The 21,641-nt window shown below is 54.7% G+C and overlaps 1 protein-coding gene across 1 annotated transcript in view; it reads right to left on the bottom strand.

The window, feature by feature from the left end:
• The window catches only part of Ttbk1 (tau tubulin kinase 1), a 41,418-nt gene that overhangs the window by 4,610 nt on the left and 15,167 nt on the right, over nt 1-21,641 (bottom strand). The window contains exons 11-13 of the mRNA XM_028766532.1: nt 20,219-20,450; nt 19,872-20,050; nt 16,957-17,518 (exon numbers count right to left, since the gene is read on the bottom strand). Of these exons, the coding sequence (XP_028622365.1) occupies nt 16,957-17,518; nt 19,872-20,050; nt 20,219-20,450 (973 nt within the window). The remainder of the gene's footprint in view (nt 1-16,956; nt 17,519-19,871; nt 20,051-20,218; nt 20,451-21,641) is intronic.

Genomic DNA, 21,641 nt, shown 5'->3' with positions numbered 1-21,641 from the left:
ATGTGTGTGTTGTGTGTATGTGCACATGTGTGTGTTGTGTGTATGTGCACATGTGTGTGTTGTGTATGTGCATATGTGTGTTGTGTGTATGTGCACATGTGTGTGTTGTGTGTATGTGCATATGTGTGTTGTGTGTATGTGCACATCTGTGTGTTGTGTGTATGTATGATAATAATCAAGAATCTGGGCCATCAGTTTCAGAGGATGACGGGGATAGAGGAGAACTTGATGGAGGAAAAGGAAGAGGAAATGATGTAATTATATTTCAATTATCCTTTTTTTAACGAGCAGGGACTTGGTGGGGGGGGGTCATTCATTCGAGACAGTGTTTGCCACCTGAGTTCCAGCCGGCTGTGTGAGGTGGAGACGGGTAGGTTTCTGGAGCTATCTGGTTAGCCAGCCTAGCCTAACCTGCAAGCCCCAGACCCCAGTGAGAAACTCTGCCTAAAGGAACAAAACAGAGCATGGGGCATAACTTTAATTCCAGCACTCAGGGAACAGAGGCAGGCAGATTTATGTGAGTCTGAGGCCAGCCTGGTCTACAGAGTGAGTTCCAGGACAGCCAGGGCTACACAGAGAAACTCTGTCTCAGAAACAAATGACAGAACCCAAAATTCAGGAAAGATAACTGAGGTCACTCTCTGGCTTGCATGCACACAGAGGTTTCTGGTTGCCATGCTATACAATAAAAATCTACGGGTCAGGAGTTTCATAAGGCAGTCGGCATTTATTTGAGTGGAGCAAGGCACTGTACATAAGGGAGAGAACTGGTGTCACTCCACGGAGGTCCTAAGCACAAACGGAGATGGAGCACAGAAGATACAGGTCTGGAGAGTGCCAGGAGTGTTTGCTCCCTCCCTCCCTCCCTCCCCCTGGCTCTGCTCACTGCTTGCCCAGCCTGGGAGCCTGGACAGCATCTGTGCCTTTTGGGATGGGCTAAGGAGGTGTGCAGCTTTACTGCACACAGCTCTTGAGGCTGGTAGAGGGTGAGACCAGAGTCTCCAAGGCTGCACATCCATCAAACTGGAGACTTCCCGACTTCCCCTCTACAACATCCACCACTCCCCACTGGAGACTCAGTGTGGGAGTGGGAGTAATGGCAGAAGGACGGCCTAGAGCTGAGGTGCTGGTGCCAGCCTGTAACCCTAACAGCAAGCAGACAAAGGCCGGAAGATTGCCGTGGGACTTTGGTCAACCTGGGCTAAACAGTGAATTCAGGGCAGCCAGGGCTCTATAGTAAGACTGTCTCAAGAGGACAGAAGAAAAGCTGCGAGGGATTGGGGAGCTGATTTCACTGGGAATGAATGTGCTGGATGAGAACCCTAGTTCAGCTCACTAGCGCCCAAATAAAAGACCGGCAGGTAGCGGGCACACATCTGGGGAGCTGACCCAGGGAAATTTCCCTGGCTTGCTGTCCAACCAGTCTAACAAACTGACGAGCTCTACATTCAGACAGTGACCCTGTATCAAGATGAGGTGAAGGGTGCAGAGATATGTTCAGCAGAGGAACCAGGTTTGGATCCCAGCACTCACGTGGTGGCTCCCAACCACCGTAACTCCAGTTCCCGGGGCTCTGATGCCCTCTTCTGACCTCTGTGGGCCTCAGGCACACGTGTGACACACAGACACATATATACAGGCAAATACACTCATAAAAGAAACCAATCAGTTTTTTTCTTTATTTGAATAGTAAAGTATAGAGCAATAGAAGATGCTAGAATGACCTCTGGTCTCCACAGTCACGTGCACACTGTTCTACAAACACATATGCAGAGACATGTGGCCCCCACAGGAATTTCTAATGGTCTAGAAGCTTCCTTAGAAGCTTCTGCATCCCTCCCAAAGTCCCTAGTACCTTTTTCTTTTCTCTTTCTTTCTTCCTTCCTTCCTTCCTTCCTTCCTTCCTTCCTTCCTTCCTTCCTTCCTTCCTTTCCTTTTTTAAATTCTGTGTTTTCATTTTTTCTTCAATCATTCATTCAGCAAATCTTAAGGTACTGACTGTGTGCTGGACCACTGTTGGAGTGCCTTGCCAGTGCTATACCTACAGACAATAGCTGGCCAAGTGGAAAAGATGACTTTAAGTGGCGATGGGGACCATGGCCACGGACAATCAAGGACAGGAAGACACTTGAGAGCTCTGTTCATGCCTTCTCAGCCACTACCTGAAACGTCCGCTCAGCACAGCCCCTGGGCCCACCTCAGCCTCCCTCTCCTGACTTTTCCTTGCCCCACACCTGGCCAAGTCCTGGATTCTGTGCTTATTCAAAGCATGAGACCCAACCCTTTCGGCCAGCGGGAAAACCACAAACAAAACGTCCTCTCCCTCCATCTAAGGCCCTTTCCCCTAGTTGTCTGGGAAGGGGCAGAACTGAAAACCAACCAGACCAATGAGGCAGCAAGCAGCACTGAGCAAGCATTGGCCCAAATTGGAAAATATGTTGACCAGGGTGACCAAGGCCCAGAATTTGATAGTCCCTCACTGTTGCCCTCACCCTTTGGGGGAGGGGGTGTAAATCCCAGAGCTCTGCTAACAGAGCCACCCACAGAAGCCTGGATATGTTGGGTGCTCTGTTTGAATCCCCCTGGCCCCACTCTCAGCTACTGTTTTGCTAAGGAGGTTTTCTCTTCCTTGGATAGGAGCAGAATGCTCTCTCTGCCTCTCAGGGATGCCCACTGAGCTATTTGCTCTCTTAATCTTGTCTTTACTCAGTCTGATGGTGTTTCCAGGACATTTTCTGTGTGCTTGGTCTCGGAACCCTGAGGGGAAAGTGTGGGAGGCACAGAGGAGTGCCCAGTCCCCATCCCAGCTGAGTGGAGGGTGGCTGACTGGAGGAGATCACACACTGGGGACGGTGTGACCTCCTCCAGGCCCATGACCTTTATGAGCCTCCCTTGTTGGCTCAGGCTCCCAGGCCTGCCTTAGCATGGCTCACCTGGATGTTTTATAAAAGTCCAGCTCTGGGTCTCTGAATTCCTGCCCCTCAATCTGTGGGTGATGCACCTGAGAGACCCCACTTATTTTCAAGTTCCCTGGTTGCTGTAATCCCAGCACTCAGAGGCTGGGGCCTCTGTGAGTAAAGGGCCAGCCTGGTCTACATAGTAAGTTTCAGAGTGAGACTGTTTAAAAAAAAAAACAAAAAACGACAAAACAAAACAAAAAACCCCATCTCCTTGTTGATTCATAAGTTCAGCAGATGATTTACGACCCTAGGGGAAGAGGCAGCTCCACGTGAGGACCTCAGAGACAGCAAGGACTGAAGACCCGGCCACTCTACCTCACCCCAGGGCCCACACAGGGTGCAGGAGGTGACACTCTTGCCTGGTCCCCCGCCAAACCTAGTGCCTGGAACTGCACTCCAATTCAAAGTCCCAAGGGTATGGGGAATGAGATGGGCTGAGTGACAAGAGCAAACAGGTTAGTTCACTGCCTCACTGACCAGGGGAGGGGTTTGTGCCTATCTGGACTGCCCAGTTCCCTACATCCCCTCCTCTGTTCTGGAAAGTCAGTCACCATGAGAACCTTGGCCTCCTGCCGTGCAGCCATGCTAGGCCTGAGAGGAAAGAGGTCATACATACCAAGTGGCCCCTGGCAGCTTGTCAACCTCATCAGCTGCCTTATTCCCCGGCTCTCCCTCAGAGTGTTTCTGTCTAGCAGAGAGACCACCCGCTAATCCACCACTGCTGCCCAAAGGCGAAATTCCCGTCCCCGCCCCCACCCCCGTTCCCCCCTTTACTCTGGCTAGGAAAGAGGAAGGTGGGAACATGGCTACCAAGCAGTCTACCAAGACCTCACACATACGATTGATCGATTGATCGATTTCCGGGTCTCTCTTCTCACAATGCTCCCTTCATCTGCCCTAGCCCCGCCCCGAGCTAACGAGCACGTGGGGGAGGGGCCTCTCGACTCCCTGGGCAGTAGGAACTGTGGCTGTCTGGCTCTTAGGAAAAGGTGGCTCCCTCTTCAGCATCTGGAGGAACTTCATCCACTAACCAGAACCTGTCCCAGTCCGTTCCTGAGTCACCGGCCTTCTGCCCAGCCAGGGTGGGGGGACAAAAGAGAGGCATGGTAACAGAGGGGCAGTCTCCAGCCTGTTCACCCTGCTTCTGTCGTTGTCACCTTAAGGTCCCTGCTCTCGTATTGCCTTCATACCCTGAGCTAAATCTGCTTGCGTGCATCCTCTTCGCCGGCCACCTGCTCCCTCAGGCGGTGGAGCAGGACGACAGTGGCCGGTCACGCCCCGCAGGAGGCTTTCCGACCTCCCTTCGCCACATTTGTCCACGAGCCTAACCTACTTTTATTGCATTCCTCTCTGTCCATGTGCAGCTGGAGTTGGGTCTCAGACACCAGAGTCCACACATCACCTTCCCCCGTGAAAGAAGACAGCCAGCAGCGGAAGTCCAGCTGACCGGCACGCCGGTCCCTCAGTGAGCTGCAGTCCCAGTCCCTTGCCCTCTGCCCAGCCCCCCGCCCCCGCCCCCCAGCTAAGGCCCTTCAGGACCAGGGTGGGGCGGTGAAGAAAGCAGGCCAAGGCAAAGATTCCTGGAAGGCGTCTTTAATCAGGATTTGGTAGTACACAAGCTCTCCGGATTGTCTGCATGAACATACAGGGACTTTAAAAGGCACAAGATCCCTCGCACAGCGACGCCTGACGGCGGGGTGCCCCCACCCCCGCCAGTGCACGGCCGTGTGCGCGTGGGTGCGTGTCCGTGTCCCACCCCTGTGGCGGCGCCGCGCGTGTGCGTGTCGGTTTCAAGTGTTGGATTTGTACAGTACTCGCAGTCTGGGGTGGGGGGGCTCAGTGCATGCTTTTCTACCCGGGTCCGGGGCCCCTGACGCCGCTATATACACTAAGGAGGACGCAGCCCGGAGAGAAATAGGAAGAAAACGGGGGGCCGGGGAGGAGATGAAAGAAACAAAATAAATAAATAATAAATAAATAAATAAATAAATAGAAAGAAAGAAAGCAAGAAAGACAGAAAGAAAGAAAGAAAAGGGGAAAGAAAAGCGTCCCGTCTTCGTGTGTGTGAGTGTGTGTGTGTGTGTGTGTGTGTGGTTTTGAGTTTCTCGTGCATGCTCAAGTTGGCCGGAGTAAGGGAATAGTGCAAGCGTATAATACAGTATTATTGCAATACAAAAGGGGATAGAGGAAAGAGTTGGTATGGGGGGGGGGCTCAGGAATAAACTGGCTGGGACTGGAGACCTCCGGGAGGGTCTTCTTGCCAACCACTCTCCCGTCTCACCATCCCATCCCCCGAGGGGGGGGGGTTCTGTAGTGAGGGAGCGCAATTAGGTCCTGGGACTGTTTCCCCACACGACCAGTCCCACCTTTTAGGGGGCAGGGGCCAGCCCCTCTCTGCGGCAATACTGTCAACTCGAGGGGCCCTGGAACCCGCCCCTTTCCCCACGGAAGCCCCTCCACCTGGGGGAGGGGTCGGCGGAGCAAGTGCAAAGGAAGCAGATGTTGGTCCCTGAGTTTTATTTTCGGGGATGGGGGTGGGGGAAGAGTTGGAAGTGGGGGCATGTTTGAGGAGCCCCCCAGGGCCCTTAGTGGCGGATGGGATGGGACAAGGGACGCGGATCGGAGCACGGACAGAAGGGAGTGGGGTTGGGTGGCTCTGAGAGACCTAGGCTCAAAGTTTGGCTCCCCCTCAACTCTGGGCTCTTTGGCATCCAACTGCAAGGCCAAGGGTGGGGGCAGCCCTATGGGCGGTGAGGTAACCGAAATCGGGAGGCGGGGATCGGGCTCTTGGAGCCAGCTCCTCCCACGTCCCCCCCGCCCCTGGTCTGCACCCTAACCCTGGAAGCACTGAAGGGCGAGTCACCCACTCGTCCCCGTCTTGCCTCCAGGCCAGGCACTCAGCGGCCGCGAGCCGGCAGAAGGGAAAAACAAACAAAACTGAGCGCGAAGGCGGGCGGCGGGGGCGCTAACCCAAAAGAACTTTAGCAGCAGGCAGGTTGGCGGGGCGGGGACCAGGGCTGGGGTCCCGGCACGGCGGGCACGGGGCAGGGCGGGGACTCCGAGGCCGGCGGTACCAGGGGCACGCCAAGTAGCAGCTGGTTAAAAAAGACCGAACGTACATTCGTGGTGTGACGGCTGCAAGGGATGGGGTAGTGGGAGGACGGGCCCTGGGGCGGGGACAGGGCTGAAGTGGGCAACAGGGGTCCCTAACAGTTAGAAACCTGCGACAGGGTCTCGAGTGCGCTCCGGGTTGGGGCTGCTAAGTTTGCGGTCCGGAGAGTGGATGAAGTGTGCGTGAGGCTGCGGAGAATGCGCGTGCGTGTGCGTGGGTAGTCATTCCCCCAACCCACAGCCCGTGCAGGATCCGAGGGCAAGTGGTGAGTGATGGGAAACCCCGGGGAAAGGGGAGGGCTAAGGAAGGTTTCCTAGTTCCTTCCCCACCTCTTTTTGGGTGGGCTCAGGGGCCTCCCAGGCTGGGAAGTCCACCGAGTATGTGTGGGGTTATCTGAGGGAGGTGGTCCTCAGCCTGGGGGAGGGGGCCTCTCCCTTAGGGAGAAGGATGCCTTAAAAGTCAGACGCTATGGGGTGGGCATAGCTCCTGCCTCTCTGGTTAGGAGTGACCCATGTCTAAGTACAGATTGGGATACAGCAAATGTTACAGACTCTTAGAGACTTACACCTCCCCAGTTGTCACATCAACTCGAGGACAGCAGCGAATACATCATCTGTGTCCCCAGCCCAAGAGAGTACCCAACCTCCAATGGGAGCCACATCCTCCTCTACCACCCATTAACACTGACACAGTTCCTGCTGTCCTCCACATTTGCCCCGGGCTCCCCCAACCCCTGCCTGAACAGACAGCACCACCCTGCCCCAGAGAAAGAGACCAAGGCAGGGCAGAGGACAGAGGTGGGAAGGAGGGAGCCAGGACCGGCCTGGCCCAGAGATGCTGCCCCACAACCCACTGGGAAGGGCTGTTTTCCCTCAAACTAGAAAGAGATTAAACTAGGAGAGAGATTATTGGGCTCAGGGGTAAGTGGTGGGGATGAATTCTTAGTGGTTATTGCTATGACCCAAGCTGCCTTGAGTGTATGGGGTGGCTATTAATTATGAAGAATTTAATACAGCATTTTCCCACTGGTCTAGAGTCCTCTGGACACTCCCCTCTCCCTCTAAGGAAATTCTGTCCCTATTAGACAGCCTTACTTCACACAGGAGGAAAAACTTCAATAGCTCCACATCTGGGCTCACCACAGCAACATGCATACACACACACACACACACACACGCACACACGCACACGCACACACACATGCCACCACCACACCTCACTAGCATCCTGAGCAGCTGCCCGGCTGGTGTCCCTGCTGAAGAGCTGCCTTGCTTTGAGCCTGGACAGGTGATGCAGTGAGGAGGAGCTCTCAGGGTTAGGCCACCAGCTCTTCCCAGAAACTGCTCTGTGTGTGTGTGTGTGTGTGTGTGTAAGGCCAACAATTAACAACTTGGAAAGTTCACGTTAAAAAAAAATTGGAAGACAGTAGCAACGACTGTTTTGGAGAGACTGGAGTGGGCTTCCCTTACAGGAAATGTACTGTCACTGTTTGAGCTCTTTGTGTGAGTTGGTGACACCCTCACAAAGTCCCCTGTCAGTGCTAAGCAAGTAATCTCTGCTGTCTGTGAGCCTGACTTCTAGGACCCTCCAGTGGGACCAAAGTCGGGAGTCCAAGCACCTGGCGTCTATGGTGTCCTGGCCAGTCCACTTTATCTCCAGCACTGCTGTATGACACTCGGGGCCCTGTGAGATCAAGGGGGTGGTCAGAGTCCAGCCAACTTAGCTGACCCCAGTTCTCCGGGGTGCCTCCTATCTGGCAACAGTCATACGACAAGGTGGGCTTGAGAAGGAGGAGAAGGTTGCTCCAGAGACCACCCTCCTCTTCCAAGAGGGGACCAGCAAAAAACTACGCCCACACCGAAACATTTAAAGACTTCTACGGAACGAGACCACAGTTCCTCGGCATCGGGCAGCCTTTCTACCAACTTACGTCTTTGTAAAGGGAATATCTGATCAGTCCATCAAAGGCAGTAGCATTGAACTCTCTCATAGGTTAGTATGGGGTTCAAGTGAGTTCATTTTGTCAAGTGCTCAGATCATGGCCCGGCTCACAGGAAGCACTGTGTGCCAACTGTGAGATTATACTACAGGATTCCTGAAGACACCCCTGTGTGCAGCGTGTGAGTGCCAAGTTCCAAGCCACCATGCTTCAGGCATGGCCAGGAGCGCTGTCTACTGACAAAGCTGACTCTAAAGAAGCACGTACGTCTCCCACAGGCAGAGACACTGACTTCTTCACACACCGGTCTGCTCTCTGGGAAACTACAAAGGAAAAAGGCTCTGCCCGCAGTGTAGGCTTATGGACAGCCCTACCACACTTGGGAATCAGAGATTCAGCCCTAAGCCATGGAGAGCTCCACCCAGTTCCACATGCTCCTGGTGGAGACTGGAGCAGTTTGCAAAAGCCAACATGGCCCCTCCCCAAAGATGCAGTTCTGTCAAGATGGCCTCCCGTTGTCCTTAATGGCTTACAAACTCCTCCACCAAAGAGGTCTATGCAAGGAGATGCCTTCCGGAGAGCCAGACATTTTGAATGGTGGCCTTGTTCTAAAGGACTCCTACCTTCTCACGGGGGGGGGGGGGGGTGTCCTTTGTGACTGAGAGGTGGGGGTGCAAATCCCCCGGTCCTAACAGCTTGAGAAACAGCAATATGTATATACTGCTACGGCCGAGACTCAGGCCAGTGCCATCATCTGTGATACAACTTAAGGCACGTGGGGATCTCAGAATAGCTCAGGGACAACTATAGCCACTCAGGCGGGGCTCTGCTCAGGTCTGGTGGTGGAACTCTCTGGAAAGGAATGCCAGATAGCGGAGTACTCGGTTCCCTGGAATCCCAGTGCTGCTGACTTACGGAGTAGACGGACAAGGAGAAGCCCTGCCATCGCATAGAGGGTAAGGGGCACGGGGGCAGTGCTGAGAGCAGGGAGGGGCTGCGGGGATCCCCACCCCTCACCTTTGTGCTTTGTGTCTCTGTTCTTTCTCAAGGAGTCTCCCTGGACTCCCCCTCCCCCAACTCCTGCCCAGGCAGAGCCATCCATAACAATCCAGAGGGCCAGAGAGACCAGGGATTGAAGACCTTTTTAAATGTGAGCAGCCAGGCTTGAGGAGGGCGTAGGATTAGAGTGTGGGTCTGCCTTTGGTCGCTACATGGAAAAGATGCTCTTAGCCCAGTGTTAGTGTTAAAAACAACAGAAGTAAGCGTTGACTGTGGGAACTCACTTGCAGAACTGCCAGGCCATATCCCAATGTTGGCCATATGCATACATGGATAGCTCAGCTCCTGGGCACTGCCTACTAGGTGTAAGCACCCCCATATTGGTCCAGGGGCCCTAAGACCTCTACTAAAATCAGGGATATTTGGGGAAGTTGATGGGCCACAGGGTTGAGAGGAAACAGAGGTCAGAGTAAAAATGCACAAGAGCAGGACAAGACCAGGAAACTACCAAGGACAGCACACATGCACGCACACACTCGCGCACATACAGGCACACACACACACGCGCACACACAGGCACACACACACGCACACGCAACACACACACATGCACACATGCACGCACAGCTGCAGCACCGTTTAACTTAAGTAGGTGCTGGTCAGACCAGGGTCTATGTAAATGGTGTTCTCTGGAATTGTGCACGACAGAGTCTGAGCCTCCATCCCTGACAGCCCTGCTGTGCACGACCATGAATAAGCACACTCACTCTCACGCGGGTGCCTGCAAGCTCACCAAAACATACGGTCTGCAACCACTAGTTCCTCCACTCCCCAGTCGGGCACTACCATTTCTGGTAACTTCCTCCCACCACTCCACAAGCCCTGCTGGTTGGCACGGGCAGGAATGAAGAGAGGAAAAAGTGGGCTCCCTGCAGTGACAGGTTGGGAAACTGAGGTGGTCAGAAGAGGCAGGGGCAGTCAGGTATCTGCCCACTAATCTCTGGATCCTCTCTTGACTTGCCTACCCTGTGTTCTGTCTATACCACACCCAGGGTACCTCCAGGAGGAGTCCCCCTGAGACTGGCAGATCCGGGCAGTCTACTTGTTCAGAAATAAAATGCCCCTGTGCCCGGGATCTCATAGGTCCCGATTCCTTTATCATTTTGCATATTGACTGCAGGCTGGGTCCTGGAGAACCCCTCTATCCATACCCAGCTCCTGAAGGCCTTCAGGACAGTCAAGCCCTCTCAGTGAGTGACACATGGGAGTCTTGGGGATGGTGTGAGTGACCGTGGACAGCACATGCACTTGTAAGGTGTGGCAGGGAAGGGACTCTGACCTCGGTGGTGATGGCATGGGAAATGGTCACTGGGTCACAGGGCTGCCTACTCCCCGTCACTGAATATAGACACTCTTGCATCACACCCAAGCCAAGTTTGGTCAGCTGCCATCACATCCCTACCCAGCTGGACAGATGCACACCTGCAGAGAAGATACGACTGTCCCATCAACCCAACCCTACAGGGATGGATCAGACCCTGACCCGCCAAGACATCACAAAGTAAGTATACAGAACCTGACCCCAAGCCAGACTGCCCCAGAACACCTCAGTTCCCCTACACCTTGGTTTCCCCTGGATTCTGGAGGCCCTGGTAGCTGCAGCGCAGGGCCCCTGTCCTATCCAACTGCGCCAGCGCACCACCCCTCCCTGCACCAGTATGGCTGGCCCCTAGCAAAGGAGCCCACCCGAGACGGAGCCTCTGAGGACAGAGGCTCCGGTGGGGTGGGAGTTTTACAGTATCATCGCGGGCCAACCTTCTAGGGGGGCGTATTGCACGTGGGTGGGATGGGCTGTGTGGCCTGTGATTATTGCGTCCTGGGAAGGAACCGGTCTGTCTGCTCCCCAGCCCCCCCCCACCTGCCCCCTCCAGGAGGGGGGGGAGCCCAGCCTAGGTCTTGTGGGTGAACCGTGCCCACACCTGCTGCAGCTGGGACCGCGAGATGCGGAGCACCGAGGGGACGAGTCTGTGGTTGCCGGCGGCCAGGGGCGCGTGGCGCCGGTGGGGCGCACGCACGGGGCTGCTCTCAGCCGAGCGGCTGCGCTGAATGAGGGAACCGGAGGAGCCCGAGGAACCGCCGCCGCCGGGGTGAGGGTAGTGCTCCGTCTCCAGCGTGGAGGAGGAGAACACGGAGGACGCCAGTCGTCGCAGGGGGCTGTACCGCGGGAGGGAGTGCCCCGAGAGTCTGTCCTCCTCCAACTGAAAGAGACCAAGAGAGTGGAGGAAAAAGAGGCGTCAGGCACAGACTGGACAGCTCTTCTCGGGGGCCACCCACCGCTCACAGCCCCTGCGGCACCGGCGTCCCTGGCAGAGGGCGGATGGCGCAGGAGGAGGGGGCTACAAGCTGCCCACCCAAGGTCCAGCCTCGGAACCTCCAGCGCCCTGCCTGCCTCCTCCTCTCACAGCACGGTCTCTGGGCGAGAGACCTTGGTCACTCACCTCGTCCGGGAAGCCTTCTGGGCTTAGCCCCATCTAGCACGGGGCTCCCTCTGGCCTGAAGCCTTCCTGTCAGGAAGGCCCCCCATATTGCTGCTCCTAGCCAAGTGCCGCCCCTTACTAACCCAGACACATTTCCATGTTCCTCCAGATCATTTTTAAAAACATATTTGCTGCTCTGGCGCTCAAAAATCCGGGATCTCCTGCTGATTAAACAAGTGTTTTGTAGATGAGTGGTGAACCCACCCCCGCACCCCGACCCCCCTCCCCCAGTCCTCCTCATGAGATCGAAAGTTCCTCCTTAGCACCCTCTGCCTCCTCACAGGAGGCATCAGGATGTCAGGGACAGTGATTGGACTCTCAAGTCCAAGTACTCACATTTTATTTGCAAGAAGTCAAGAGAACGGGTGTTTAACCATTTGCTTTGTGGTTCTGGGGCTGTGCTGCTAGGCAAGCTCACCACCAGGAAAGCTTTTTTTTGGTTTGTTTTGGTTGAGAAAGAGCCTCACTCAGTAGCTCACACTGTCCTAAAACTCACTATGTAGCCCAGGCTGGCCTCTAACTCTTGGCAATCCTCCTGCCTGCCTTCCAAGCCCTGCATTACAGGCATGACGACATCACTCCCAACGCCAGCCCAAAGATGCTTCTATTCCTTACTGCCAGTGACCCTTGACCTCAGTTCTCTGCACCTCAACTTCTTCCCCCTACGGAGAGCTCTCACCCCCCGGGGGGGGGGGCGCGTGGCCGGGGGGGGGAGCTGCGTGTTTAGGAGCCCTTTTAACAGAATGAAGACAGGCCCAGAGAGTTGCTGGGGGTGGGGCAGCTACTAGTAGTAGCCATAGGAGTCCTGTCTTTGTGCCCTCCCGTCCCCAAAGGGACAGAGAACATTTGCAGAGCACATGGAGATGGCCTGGCCTGGTGGTCCGGTGTCCACAGACTCTGCCTATCCTTATCTCTGGCTGGAGGCTGGTTTAGCTCACAGTGTGGCCCTGAGGACCGGCTGGGCCAGCTCTAGGGGTATTCAGAAAGGGACTGGAGCCACCGAACCCCAGCATGCCTTGCTGCAGTCAGATGGAGGGGGGGCACTAGAGATCTCTTTTGGGAAGGGAGCAGGGAGAATATCCTCACACCTCCATCTCCCCTGGCCCACGACAGCTTCTCTTGGGGCCAAGTTTCAGTTCTGTATTCCCTAATTGATTCTGTTTGCAAGAGGGTCGGGGACTAAGGCACATCCAGAAGGACCAATGTATCCAAAGGCCCCTCGCACAGCACATGTGGGGGCCTTGAATTCAACACCAACTTTGCTCTCCATCAAGGCGGTCTTAGAGGCTGAATTTGGATCCCAGCATATTCCTGCCCCCATGCCCAACAGGCCAGGCAGCATTTGTGACCAACTTGTCCTCAATACCCAGTATAAAGTCACCTTTGTGCAGACATTCCAGTCCACACCCCCCTCAAATAAGTCCCTAGAGTAGATAGAAGTGATTCAGTTCTCCTGCCAGCCCTACTAGTAAGTGCCCATCATCCAGACCCTGTGACTCCCAGTTCACTCAGATCCTGTAAGCTCTGAGCTGGGACAGAATGAAGCCTCGCTCATCTTTGTCGCCCTCAGGCCCAGCACACTGTCCAGCCTGTAATGAGCCAGTGTTTGGTGGCTTTCCAGCCAACGTCTATGTGTTCAAGGAATGCTAGCCCGTTGTCCTATTGGCTTGCGACAGCCTCCAAAGACTACAGCTGTCACTAAATCACACCCTGCCTGTGTTCCCTCTGCCCGAGCTGAGCTGTCTCCTTGACTCCTGCTAATTTGCACCTGAAGCACCGCACACATGCACACAGTTGCACACCAGGGAACAACCCAGCGCCTAGCCCCACACCTGCTCCCAAGCTGTTCACACATCAAACTCAGCTTGCAACACCAGGCCTAGTAGGGATTCCTCTAAGAGAGGTGGTGAAGAATGGGGTGGGAGTTCTTTCTAGTCATCCAGGAGTGGAGAAGAGTTTCACAGGCTTATCGAAAGGTGCCACAAAGCATGCAGCCCCTGCCTAACCCAAGTCCACCCCCAACAATGAAGCAGACACAAGTCACATTCGCTCCCTCTGACTTGGAAAACTAAGGTCTTGCCTCATCCTGAATATAGAACATGCCCTGTCCCTTCTGTTTCACCCATGGGCAACCCCAGACCACTGTGCACACTGATACGCCATCAGGCACGTCCGGCAGTGAGGGCCAGCCAGCTGGTGTGGCGGGCACGTGCATGTACACATACACATGTGAATGCCCTATGCTCTCTGAGCCTGCGCAGATTGTCCGCTCCTGTCTTCAACACACATGCCTTAGATCTGTGGTTCCCAGAGAGACCCTGACCCAGCTGCCTGGTTTCAAGCCCCAGCTCTTCCAATTGGTAGCTCCAGCCAGAAAGCTTGCTTATTTATTTTAGGTTGTTACCACTTGATGCTGTTTCTCCACCTTGGAAGTCAAAGTTGCTTGCGTATAGTGTTGCTACTTAGGCCTGGCAGGTCACATGCATGTCTCTGCAAGTGTGTCTTCCAGTGTCCCCTGTCGGTAGCCATCACTGTTAGCTTTCTCATCATTCATTATTCTCCCTGGTCCAGCTCCCCTACAAGCTCCCAGACGTGACCCACACCCCACATGGATGCGATGACATGTGCACAGACATCCACGTCCACACACTGATGCACGCACAAGAACGCTGGGCTCAGAGAAGCACACGAAAAACTGTAGAATTTAAACAACCTCAGTTATGCACAGTGTGGGGAAACTGAGTCTGGCAAACACCCACACACATGCTCACATGCACTTTACCCCACAGACGAGACCCCCTTTCCTGTCCATGCCGTATAGCACAACTGCACAACAGGCCTTTCCCTGGTCTGGAAAGAGCTCCCCAGTGTCAGCGTGACACTCAGGATGTACACATGAGTCAGTGAGGGAGAGTAACCTCAGACCAAGCCTGGCTCTCCTGTTCTGAGACCCAGCAAGGGACAGTGGCTGGCTCACAGTGACCAGGAAGGAACAACAGATCAGAGAAGCAACCTTCATCTGAGTTTCTCTCCACTCCAGTGCCACTGTCTGTGCCCACCCCCACCCCCACTCTGCATTTCCTAGTGATCCACCCCTTGTGACGGTCCTTCTGGTATCTGTCACCAGGCAGATGACAAATGCTCTGGTGCTGATGAAGAAGAACGGGGAGTAAGAAGTCCTGAGAACATCTTGTTTGTCCCCCACCGTCCCTAGAGCCGTTTGTGGGGACAGTGACTGGGGCAAGCCTAAGCATATCAGCTCACACCCTGCCAGGAGAAGCCTCCACACCAAGCTAGCCAGGGCCTCTCTGGATGGGACTCATGGCCCCTAGTCTTTCAGTGCTATTTCCAGAGTATAAGGTAAGACCACTTAAATATTCTCCAGGACTGTGGATCACAGCGCCATCTCTAGAAAGCATAAAGAAACCCACTACACCCTTCCCCAGAACTGCCCTGTTGAAGTACCCATGTCATTCCAGGCCAGGCTTGCCAACCTGATGGATTGGCAGAGCTGGCTCCTAGATCCATACCTGGGACCCATATCACACAGAGCCCCAACATAAGATCATCAAGTAGAGCAAGCCGCAGACCTGAGTCTCTTTCAGACTCAGTTCAGCACACGGTGCAAGAACTGAACTGATGTTCACTTCCCGGTCAGAGGTCAGTGGCTATCTCACACGGAGAAGCCTGGCCAGAGCAGCAGCTCACAAACCTAGTCTGACAGGGCTGTCCTTGACAGGAAACAAGCGCTTTCTCTCTCTCTCTCTCTCTCTCTCTCTCTCTCTCTCTCTCTCTCTCTCTCTCTCACACACACACACACACACACACACACACACACACCACCACAACCACCACCACCACCACCTCCTTCTCCCCCTCTTCCCTTCCTCCTCCATGAGACATGCTTCAGATCCTCAGAGCAGCGTTTCCACCCCATCCTTTATCTCCCTCCTCCCGGTTTTTGAAAACTGTTCCTAGATCTTAATACAAATGTCCGTTCTCCTAAACTAGGAGAACTAAGCAGGTCTGTAATCTCACATGCGCTGAAGGCTGAGTCAAAGGGATTAGAAACCAGTCCGAGGAGCTACACAGTGGGACCCTGTCTCAGAACACCAAGAGGAGAGGAGGAGGAGAGGAAGAAGAAGAAGAAAAGGAGAAGGACCAAGAGGAGGGGGAAGAGGAAGAAAAGGAGGAAAAAGGAGGAGGAAGAGGAGGAGGAAGAGGAGGAGGAAGAGGAGGAAGATGACACCACTGAAGCCAGACAGGGCTCCCAACATGCCTGTTGTGAACTCAGGCCTTAAACTTCCAGTCTTACTGCAACTATGTCCTAAGAACTGGAATTGAGGCGTGTACACCGACAAATCTAGTTTTACGAGGCACAAGGAATGGAACCCGGGGCTTTGTGCAGGCTTTCCTTCCCAGAGCTTTCCCTGATGGGCATGGTGTGCTGACCACCAGCCCTGTCTCTCCCTGAGCTTGCTCACTTCTCTAGAGCCTCTCCCATGCTCTGACCCCTCCTGGGTCGGGATGAAGGACCCCTTTCCTCTCAGCGTGTCCTAGCTTCTGCCCTAACTCTTGGGTCTCCCCACCCCGCATGGTTCTCCTGGGTGACATTACCCACTCCCATGTTTCCTACGGGTTCAGTGAGGTCTCTCTCCGGAGCAGTGGATGAACACAACATGGCCATCCCTCAGATATCAAGGGGTCGTTACATCCAACCTGAACCCACGCACAAGGCTGCAAAGACACTCAGCTACAGTATCGCTGCCACCTAGAGTCCCAGGCATCTAGTAAGATCCCAGCCACCCCCAGCCCGCCCTCCATCACAGTCCTTCTGTCCTCCATCCACCTCACCTCAGGTCACAGTCTACTTCCTGCCCCAGGCCACCAGGGTGTTCCCGCTGATGCCCCCATACGAGGCCTTCCTGCTTCTAACATTTTACCCTTTCAATACATGGTCTACCAGGCAGCCCAAGGGACCACCCCAAGGTCTCAAAGCCACCACAGTGCCATACTCCAACTTAAAAGCCATCGGTGGGTTACCAAGCCATCAGGATCAAGTCTGTGACAGCCCCAGGGCCTGCTTCACAGCCTCATCTTCTTAAAGCAATACCGTGCTGAAGAGTGTCACCATTGGGCTTTGTACACACTATCCCCAGGGCCCAAAAGGCCTTTCTCCCCCTTGTCAGCTAGCTGAGCTGCTCACAATACAAGACCTAACCCACAGCTTAGGTCTCCTCTCTCCCCACACACGATGTGGGGCTTTTACACCTGTCTGTCTCCAACACGGCTTTGTCACTGCTGGGTTCCTAGGCCAGAGGCACCCACCTCAATGTGGAACACACCGGGGCTGCTTGTACAACTCTAGGGATCTCTGGATAGGCAAGTAATACACAAGCCCAGTCTTACCTGTCTCTGAGGGCCTGTGGGATCCGACTCTCTCCGTCGAGGGCGGGGTCCCGAGTGCAGGGGTGAGTGGGAAGGGCTGCCAGGCGTGGGTGGCTGTGATGTCTCTGACCGGCCATCAGCCTGGCTCGACTGAGGTGGTGCAGGCTGGGGCAGCATCTGCCGTGGGTCCTCCTCTGCCAGTGTCTGCATACCACGTCCACGCGGCCTGACAGCAGGCTCTGTCCCCAGACGCCTCCTTTCCTCTCCCTCCTCAGGCAACGGCCGAAGCTCCTCGGGCTCTTCGTCGGTGGTGCCTGATGTGCTAGGCTCAGCCCCAGGAGGGAAGTCCTTGAGCTCTGTCTCCTTGTCAATAATGACCCACTCCTTGCTGTCAAAGTCTTCCTCCTCAGCCAGTGGCACTGAGCGGAAGGCGTTGCTCAGGGCCTCCTGCTCCACGGAGGCTGACACGTCCATGCGGCCGCTGGCCTGCCTGTCAGCGTGGCCTGTGTCTACTGATAGCATCTGAGCTGGTTGTGAGGAACAGGCCTGGCGTGACGGTGAACCAGGCAGATCCATCCGTGACCTGCAAGAACCATCCACACGGAGTTCAGTGCGGGCCTCTGAAGCCCTGGGGACATCAAGCCAGCAGCAGGTTTTTCAACATCAGCTGCTACAAACACTTCACTTCATCTATCCGGTTACCGAGCATTCATTCAACAAAGGTTCCTTACCGCTTACCACAGTCCAGGAACATGAGCGTGGTGCAGAATGAACTTAGCCCTCTCTGGGGTATCCCAGGGAATCTAGTCTTTCCAACACCCATCGGGTACTCACACTCCATCTGTGGCTCCCTCTTGGTTCTTGAGTTTACAGATGGCTTCCAGCTCCAGCAGCGACAGCCTCCAGTCCTGCCCAGCTGGTGCTTTATAACCCCAGGCAGGCAGGGCTTCGTTGTTGGTCCCCAGGCACAAGCTGAAGTCTGCATTCCTTAGCACGCACCCAGAGCCCGGCAACCCGATGTTTTACCTTTTCCCTAAGCGGGTCTGTTTCAGAACTTTTTCTTGAACTGTCCATCCCCATCCCCACAGCCTGTACTACCTTTTGCTCCCTGAATTCTAGTCTGACGCATTTCCTATAGTGAGCCCTTCCCTTCCTGCACGGACTTGTCCCCGCAAGGCACCCTGAGCCCCCACCACACCACAGACCTCAGGTCTGTTGGTTTATCTGTACAGATAGACTGTGATATCTGCCAGGCAGGGCCTGGTTTCCTCTAGCCTTTGACCTCAGGGCACAGATCCTGCCCAGGACATCTGTTACTACCTTGAACTGTGCCTGTGACTCTCACATGACACTCAAATCTCTGCTTGCCATGGCACCAGCCCCAAGTGAGCAAGCTTCTTGTACAATGTGGCTGCACTCTGTGTGTGTGTGTGTGCTAACGCACGCATGCTCAGTAAAGGAAGATGCCACATATAGAAAAAGTGTTGGCTCTTAAACTCCAGAATAGCAGGAAAGCCACCAGGCCTAACTCATCCGGGACCTGTAACCCATCTCCCCTTTGGCTATGGGCAGGGTTCTGACTGATATTCTGTGAGTGACTCAGCTGCAAATGGGGGATGCACAGAGAGGAACTTCCTGTTAAGCAGTCTCAAAAGACCCCGCCCAGCCTGCATGGCGACTGTCTAATCCTGTTCTACACCATATCTGTATCGATTTGTTAGTAAGGCTTAAAATAAAACACCGTTGACAGAGGCCGCCTTGGGACTCCCTGTAAATGGCTGTAATTTCTTTTCCTAAGGGCACACCTCATTCTGAGGGACATAAAGGACAGAAGGTAACAAAACAGGAGGTGAATTATGCACACACATGTCCCTGTGTGTGTCGATGACAGCTAGGCCACCCCAGCCTTGTCTACCCCATTTGTGCCCCAAGTGCCACCAAATGCCATCCTACCCCCCTTCCCTGTCTGTGACGTCCTGAGCCTGCTGTAGCAGAAACTCTCTTCAGCCTGCCTCTTTTTACCACTCCTCAAGTGGCGCTGCCTGTGACCCAAACCAACCCGCTCAGTGTTCCTCCTAAGCAGGTAGCTCTTCAAAACTGTCTTGCTCAGAACCCTTGCCCCTCTGGTCTCCACACATATCCCTTCCTTACTTCTCCATGTCCAGAATCCTTTGTACTGAAGGACTCCATGCTACCCTGGGTGAAGACAAGGTCTCTGGTGCCTGGCAGGACAGCCCAGGTAAGTGAGTGTGAGCTGTCATACACTCAGGGACACAGACCTGTCTTGAGTTTGTCTACACATGCACCCCCAAGGCCCTGCAAACTGGCACCGTGTTCAATTTAGGACTACGACAGTTTAGGGTAGAGTCTGGGGGAGGGGCCATGGCTGATGGGGGTCATTAGGAAAGACACTGAGCAGAAATCAAAAAGAATGCCTTCTTCCTGCAGGGCCGAGAGAGAGCCTCTTCTATATTTCCTAGTGCAGACAAGGCCCTGGTCTACAATGGGGCAGAAATCCTCAGAGGCAAAGAGAGTCAGGGACATTTCATCTTCCAGGTGATCTCCAGCCTGGTGTCCCACCCACCCAAGTGTGACTTGGTCTATCCCTACCAGCACCACCCGACCCATGGCCAACTTTACCCTCCTCCCACTTCCTAAAGGCCAATTCCCTGAGTCTTCCCTCTCGGCCTGTCTCTCACCAGCTGGGTTCCTGCTGGGTCCCTCCTGCTCTCAATTCATATCATGAATGGATGCCCCACCATAGGCCAGCACCTGACCTCTGGTCTGTGGCGCCTGACCCTCACCGTACTTTCTAGGTCCCTTCTAAGCCTCATAGATGACCTTTCACAGGGCAGCCATGCTGAAGCTGGGGGGGTGGGGGGGGCAGAAGGCCTTTGACATGTCCAGTCACCCTGAACCCCTGTATACAAACTTACCTCCTCTCCTGCAGCTCCACCCGACCATCCGCGGCTGTAGACAGCCTCTCCGACTCTGGGCTGTTGACCCTCCGGTACCGCAGAGACCGCACTGGGGTTGTTGGGGAGTCTGGGGGGGCACGCACTGGGGAACTGGGGACCCCTACTCCTCGACTCTGCTCTTCCTCCACACAGGGGGTCTGCCGAAGAGGGGGTGCTGTGAGTTGGGGCTGACAAGCTGGCTGTGGGTGAGAGGCTTTCTCAGGGTGGGAGATGTGGGGGAGGGGTGGTAGTCAGGGTGGGTGGGGCCCAGGCCTGGGAACCAGGTGGGGAAGGCCGCCCACACCCTTCTGCCTGGATGCACTTACTTTGCCAATGTTGATGCGCAGTTTGTTGCGGTTGACATCTGTCTCCTCCCACAATTCAGCCTCAGGACCCCCAGGGTGGGGGACAAGGTGGGGACCAGGGCCCAAGCCCTCTGGAGGCCTCCCGGGCAGGATTGGGGGTGCGTTCTCCTGGTCACTCAGGTGCTCTCCCTGCAGCACATCCTCAGTGTTCTCACGAAGCAGGTCCCCAGGCACCGGTGTCACATTGACCACTCTAGGGAGGCCAGGGAGAGTCATGGGTCAGGGGTCAGGGGTCAGGGGTCAGGGGTCAGGGGTTAGAGGCTAGGGGACCTGCCTGGGAGGCCTCATTTCTCACTGTCTCCTTTATTCTATGCTAGCACAGGCTCTGGGGACCATCGCCAGAGTGGACACAGAAGAGGCCTGTCGCCATCCCTGGCCCTCAGGGTGGCAGGGGCTGCGAGAAGATGAGGCCAGCAGGGACTGGCACATCTCCCCTGAGCCCCATGTTTTCAGATCTGTGGGTTCCCCAGCCCTTGCTACAGTCCACTGTTGGGGGGTCAGACTTCCTCTACACTTGGGGGAAGTCTAAAAATGACACCTTTGAGCGGTTTCCGTAAACCTCTTAAAAAGAGATTTATTTATGTTGGTTTTGTGTCTATGAGTGTTTTCTCTGTGTGTGTGTGTATGTGCACTGTGTGTGTGTGGTGCCTGAAAAAACCCCAAAAGAGAGCATCAGACCCCCTCGGGCTGGAGTTACAGACAACTGGGAATAAGTGTGGGTGCTGGGAATTGAACCCAGATCCTCTGCAAGAGAAGCCCGTGTGCCTGCTAAGCCACACTCCAGCACCATTATTTCACTCCTTAAATAATTTCTTTCCTTTCTGATTTTTGTTTGTTTTTATCTTTGTGAACGCGTATACACAAGTGTCCAGGACACAGCATGCTCACAGAGGTCAGATGACAGTCTCATATGTGGGCTCATTTCCTACCTCCAGACTTAGTTCTGCGGGAGAGTGTGAGTGTGTGTGTGTGTGTGTGTGTATACACTGTGGAGGCTTGGGGTTGATGCAGGGTGCCTTCTACAGCCCTTCACCTTGCTTTTTGTTTCTGTTCACTTATTTCCTTTGTGTTCTGAGACAGGTCTCACTATATAGCCCTGGCTAGTCCAGAACCTGCTCTGTAGACCAGGCTGGCCTCAAACTCCCAGAGATCTGCCTGCTCCTGCCTCCTGAGTACAGGGATCAGAGGATCCACTAAGGTAAGGTTCTCTTATGCATCAGGCTGGCCGACCTGCAAGCTTCAGGGGTCTTTCTGTTTCTGCCTCCCACATCACCACAGAAACACAAAAATTACTCTGTCCCCTCTATGTGGGCTCTGGGGACCTAAACTCAGGACTTCATGCTTGGATAGCAAATGCTTTATCCATGGAGCCTTATCCCAAGGC

Source organism: Grammomys surdaster, unplaced genomic scaffold (genome assembly GCF_004785775.1).
Source record: "Grammomys surdaster isolate TR1022 unplaced genomic scaffold, NIH_TR_1.0 169, whole genome shotgun sequence".
In the NCBI taxonomy this organism is placed as follows: Eukaryota; Metazoa; Chordata; class Mammalia; order Rodentia; family Muridae; genus Grammomys; species Grammomys surdaster.
Note: the sequence above shows the minus strand (reverse complement) of the source record. Positions and strands in the feature narration are given on the sequence as shown.